Genomic DNA, 5161 nt, shown 5'->3' on the forward strand with positions numbered 1-5161 from the left:
ATGTCTTCAAGTGTTTCTAACTTATTGTAAGCAATCTGCAGAGTCTGCAGGACTTTCAGACAAGCTGTTGGACAAGAGCAGCACAATGAAAGGAGAGGTAAGAACCTTTGCCTCACAGAGGGTTTTTGGGAGCAAGGAGAAAAGTGCATTTTCAAAATAATTATTCATATCATACTGGGAGCCTTTATTCTAAAGTAGTTATTCTGCTCTATCTACTTTTTGGCTGGGCCTCCAAAGCTCCTTTCTTCACCCTGGGAAAAACAGTAGTTTGGTTTTAGGAGGGTGGATGCTTTAAATTCATGTTTCAAACTAGTCAATCACAGAAAAGCAAGAGCTCCTGTCTCAAATCACTGGCAAGGTCCACAAATGACAATGTAGAGGAATTCTTTTTTATTTTCTGCTGAAGATGGATTAGATCCTGTAACAGACATAAAAGATTTAGTAATCATGTCTGCAGCTGCCAAAGCACGTCTCAGCTGGAAAGTAAATGGTGAAAACTGGATTGTCAGCCTGTCTACAACACAGATAACAGCTGAGATGGTATTAAGAAGTGAGGAAATACTGCCTAATTCTTCCAAGTATCCATGTGAAAGTAATTACTATGTCTTTTCTCTTTTCTCATCTATTTAAATTGCAAAATACATAGGTCTGACTCTTCAGCAGAAGCCTTGTGGACTTTGGTATGGGATACTCTGCAAAATTTTAACATTAATAAAAAAACCCTTAAAACTAGTGCCACAAACAATAGCTTAGCTTAGTCAAAGCTAAGGAAAATGGTTTCATTCTAAGTTTAAACAGGTTGCACCAACAGGTCTTACAGAGATTCTTAATAGTCTTGATGTAGTTGTTACTGATGTTGAGGGAATCCAGCTTCTGTAAGGGTTCAAGGTTTTCAATTTTCTTAATTAAATTGAGTTGCAAGTAGAGGCAACGCAACTCTGTCAGAGCCTCCAAATTCTCAATTTTTGTTAAGCCGTTGCATTCCAGCCACAAACACCTCAAGCCAGTATACTCTTCAAGGTTCTCCAGGCGGTCAAATCCTGCAGAAAAAGATGGTTTAAAATGAAATTGCTGTCACAGGCTGTGAGAACGCTTGTACTCCACCACTGATTAATGGCACAGTACCTGGCTCATAAAGGGCAAAAACACTAGGGACCTATTCTGGCCTGTAACTCGTGCAGCCTTGTAGATGCTCAAATAATATATATGGAGAAAATAGCAAAACCAAGGCCAAATACAGAAGGTAGATTTAGCATGTCCTATTTATTTGAAGCAATTCTTGTGCTAACCTCAACCAGCTGACCGTATCATGCACAAAAACTGCTCAAAGATCACAAAGGGATGATCTGTGTTCATTCTAGCACCTTCTTTTTCTTTCAGAAGCATTTGAGAACATGCGACAAGTGTTTACTCTTTGCTTTCTTCCTGACCATTTTTATTTGGCAGTAAAAAAGTTCCTGAAGTTGAAAAGCAGCTTCCTTATACAAACTCATTTAAGAAATGTGTGCATTCTCTTCTGAATGTGACCCAGACCTGTATTTTAAGACATTTCTTAGAGGCTACTGTTTTGGGAAAAAAAGTGTCCCTTGATTTCTATTTACTCCACAAAGTGAATTTGGTCTATAATCAGTTCACTTTCCTACCTTCATATTGACTCATCTTGTTTCACCACTTCATTATTGTATAACATTCAATTATGCTTCTAATTTAAAAGAATTATTAGGTGCTTCAGTGATCCATAAACTAGAGTGTCTGCTACTTAGAAGAATAAATCTAAACAGACATACCCACTTCTTACCTTTATAATGCAAGTAAAGCGTATCATTTAAGTGAGGGGTCCAGTATAATTTCTGCTGTTTACAGATGTCCCGCAGAATCTTTTTTGTCATTCTAAAATAATAATGGAAGGCAGAAGCAAATCAAAAAATGTATTTCAGTGCACATTCTGAAATCTTTGGGGTTTTAACAGATTTCAGTGCAACACAATTAATAGTTCTTTTATGCAAGATGATTCCATGTTAGATGCTGTTATTTGTTCCTCCATTCCCTGCTGCTTTGGTGCAGGACCTTTGGTGGCATAGCCAGCATGCAGCATTTTTCTCAGACTAGAAAAATCAATAGTTATCAACCTAACATTTTAATGAAATGCCAGCTCTGAAATAACACTCAAGACAGTTTTAATATCTGACTGTGACTGGCTAGGGATACCACAGTGCAAAAACGAGTAATACCTGCTATTGCTTCATGCTGAGCTCCACTCCTTTGGGGATTCATCTGAGCGAGAAGCAAGAAAAGGCTTCTCAGGGAAGCTGTGGGCTACAGCTGAACAGTGCAGGGGTGAGGACTGGGCAGGAGGGCCTGGGCACAGCTGCTGTGTGAAACAGGAGAATCTGCGGGGGCAGAGCGCTTGGGCTGGCAGCCAAGAGCAGCCAAATGAGGCCAAATCTGCCCGCAGCAGTCAGCAGGACAGCAACAGCCTGAAGGGGTAAGTGTTAGAACAGAAATGGATGACAGTGCTGAGCAGCTGATGGGACGCCTTAGGCCGTTACCTGGGACCCCAGCTAGACAGCACTAGATCAACACTCTCACAGAGTCGCAGTCCCCTAGCAGGGACTTTGCAAAGAACAACTCAACGCTGGTTTTGGAAACAAGTTGTCCAGGGCTACACAAAATTTAGTAATACTATAGACAACCAACTTGGCCACACATCAGGAAAACCCCTAGCAAAAACATTCCAAAGCAGAAAATACCTTTCTCTTCCTGCTTAGAAAGGTGAGATTATGTAAAACAAAAATCCAGGATAAAACTTCTAGAAGATGTCCCTCACTTACAGAAATATTGCAAAAGTATGGTGTTAAACGATCCAAAATTATTTTCTACTTCTAAATTCGTCATTAACAAATTGAACTTTGCATTTGTGGTTGTAAGTCATTGTAGGCCTAAAGTCTGTAACAGTAAGATTTTCTTAGCATGAAGATAGTTTCAAAATTACAACCAAAAATAGAGTCAGTGCAGTGAAGTTAAATGTTTGATAACCAATTTGCTTTTAGATCTAGTTACTTACATTAAAATATCAGTATTGCTGAAGAACGAAGCTGTAACACAGTCAGCTACGAGTTTTAACTTTATTATTTGCTTGTAATATGCTTAATCAGGTTACACAAGAATAATGCCATTTCACAACTATTAACGATCAGCCATTGCAGCATATGCTGGCTTAGGCTGGACCAAAATTAGAGCAAGAACTTATAAGTGAGATGTGTTTCATTATCAACCATCAGAGGTACCTCTGGATTTCCTCTGCTAAAAGTTACTTTGACAAAAGTAATATTCACAATGTGATGACTTGGTACAATGCATTGTCTGAGAAATGGTCAAATCTTCTGACCAACGACTCCCAAAAGAGTTTGCACAACTTCCTCCAGATACATTAAATAGATGATATTGTGTAGTCAGAATGTAGTTTGCCACAATGACGATTAAAAAGAGAAAAAAAAAGCTGTACAGATGCTGGAAATATCACTAATTCCAGACTAACCAATTATTTTCAAGTCCATCTTCAAAACTGTTCTGAATTAAATTAACATGCAGAATAGCAAAACTCCCACTGACCTGAGTGATGCCAAGACCTAAATGAAAACCACCCATAATGTATTACCTTATGCAGCCCCTCTTTTCTTCTGTCCTCTGACTGGATGAACTGGTTACTGATTTGTGATCACCACCTGACTTTTGTTCATTCAGTTGATCAGCTCTGGAGATAGAACTGATGGTTTTCTCTTGAGTTTCAACATCTTTGTAAGTAAGAGAACAAGTTGCAGTTTAACAGGTGGAGAAAAAGTATCACGTTGCAAATTACTTTAGAGAAGTATTGAAGAGCACTTGAGTATGAATTTCAAGAAAAGTGTTCTAACCAAGACTTTTGCTGACATTTGTAATGAAAGGAAACTGCTTTAGAAGGTAAAGTAGTAAAATAAGTAGTAACAAAATAAAGTGTTGAAATTTGCATATTTTATGGGGAAGTCAAGTAGTCTTAAGACCCACTAGTCTCAAGATCATTATAATGTACAGGGACAAAGTACTGGCACCAATGTTCTTACAGTTTACTATATACTACATTTAATTACCAATAATTTAACAAGACTGCTGACTTTGCATGTACAGAGACTACAGTAATGGCATATCTGAGTCATCTCCAGCACTGTTAGTCTAAACCTTCTACAAATGTACCCTTTTGTGCTCTTAGGAAGGTGTCTCTGGTGGAATATTCATTCGTGCTCTCTTCAGACTGCTTTTGATGAATTGTGTTTTCAATACTCTTCCCTTCAGGTTCTTGCTCTTCACCTTCTGGTTGCACTTGTAGTCCGTACACTTAAAAAAGAGAGGGTGCAAACAAGATGATTGTACCAGATGATTTAAATGCAATTGTAGTTAAAACAGAGGCCAAGCTAGCTGCATGACTGCAATACAGGAAAAGGTATCCCTCCAGCAAGAAGAAAAGTAAAGAAACGTGGGGAAAAAAAGAAAAAAAAGCACAAGAAGATAGTAATTGAGTTAGCCTCAGTTAGGTAAGGTTTTGAGTGATTTTGCTGGGAGAAATAATAAAGTTGTATTGCAGCCAGATGAGGAATGCCAGATGTCTAAATGTTATGTTCACTGAAGTTCCCTGCATTAGTCCCAAGAGCCAGCCAGATGGGCTCACCTGTGTTGCCAGAATCGCCTTCATTTTCTGTTGGGATATCTTCATGTCTGGTGTTGCTCAGAGATTCCTCTGACACCTCTTGCCCAGTGACCTCCCCTCCAAGGCCTTTTTCTGAGTCTCCATTTTGTGATTGCATTTTAAGATATGTGATTTAGACAAGTCGAGATTTGATTTACAACCCAACTTTTCCAGACAAAACGCCTGAAGGTTTTAGTAGGGAAACCTGTCAGAAATAAGACCAGTATGAGTAAATTGCGAAGCCTGCATGGAGCTGGCAACCTGGGTCTAGTCCCCGTGCAGATACCAAAAAGCAGCGAGCGTTGGGCTTTGATCTCGCTCAGGGCCGAGAGGACCAGGGCCGAGAGGACCAGGGCCGAGAAGCCTCCCCAAAGCAGATGGAGTCGCTTTTTTCCCTTCGCAGGCGCGGAGCCGAGGACGCGGCGACCGGCCCGCTCCGAG

General features: G+C 39.8%; 1 protein-coding gene across 1 annotated transcript in view; it reads right to left on the minus strand.

Annotated features, from left to right (window-relative positions):
• Positions 1-4838, minus strand: part of LOC103772558 (dynein assembly factor 1, axonemal-like) — an 11534-nt gene extending 6696 nt beyond the window's left edge. The window contains 6 exon segments of the mRNA XM_008939894.1: positions 1-64; positions 819-1040; positions 1799-1890; positions 3659-3794; positions 4231-4371; positions 4703-4838. The exon segment at positions 1-64 is cut by the window's left edge and continues 10 nt beyond it. Coding sequence (XP_008938142.1) covers positions 1-64; positions 819-1040; positions 1799-1890; positions 3659-3794; positions 4231-4371; positions 4703-4838 — 791 coding nt within the window.
• Between the last annotated feature and the right edge of the window lie 323 nt (positions 4839-5161).

This window comes from Merops nubicus, unplaced genomic scaffold (assembly GCF_000691845.1).
Source record: "Merops nubicus isolate BGI_N331 unplaced genomic scaffold, ASM69184v1 scaffold54124, whole genome shotgun sequence".
NCBI lineage: Eukaryota > Metazoa > Chordata > Aves > Coraciiformes > Meropidae > Merops > Merops nubicus.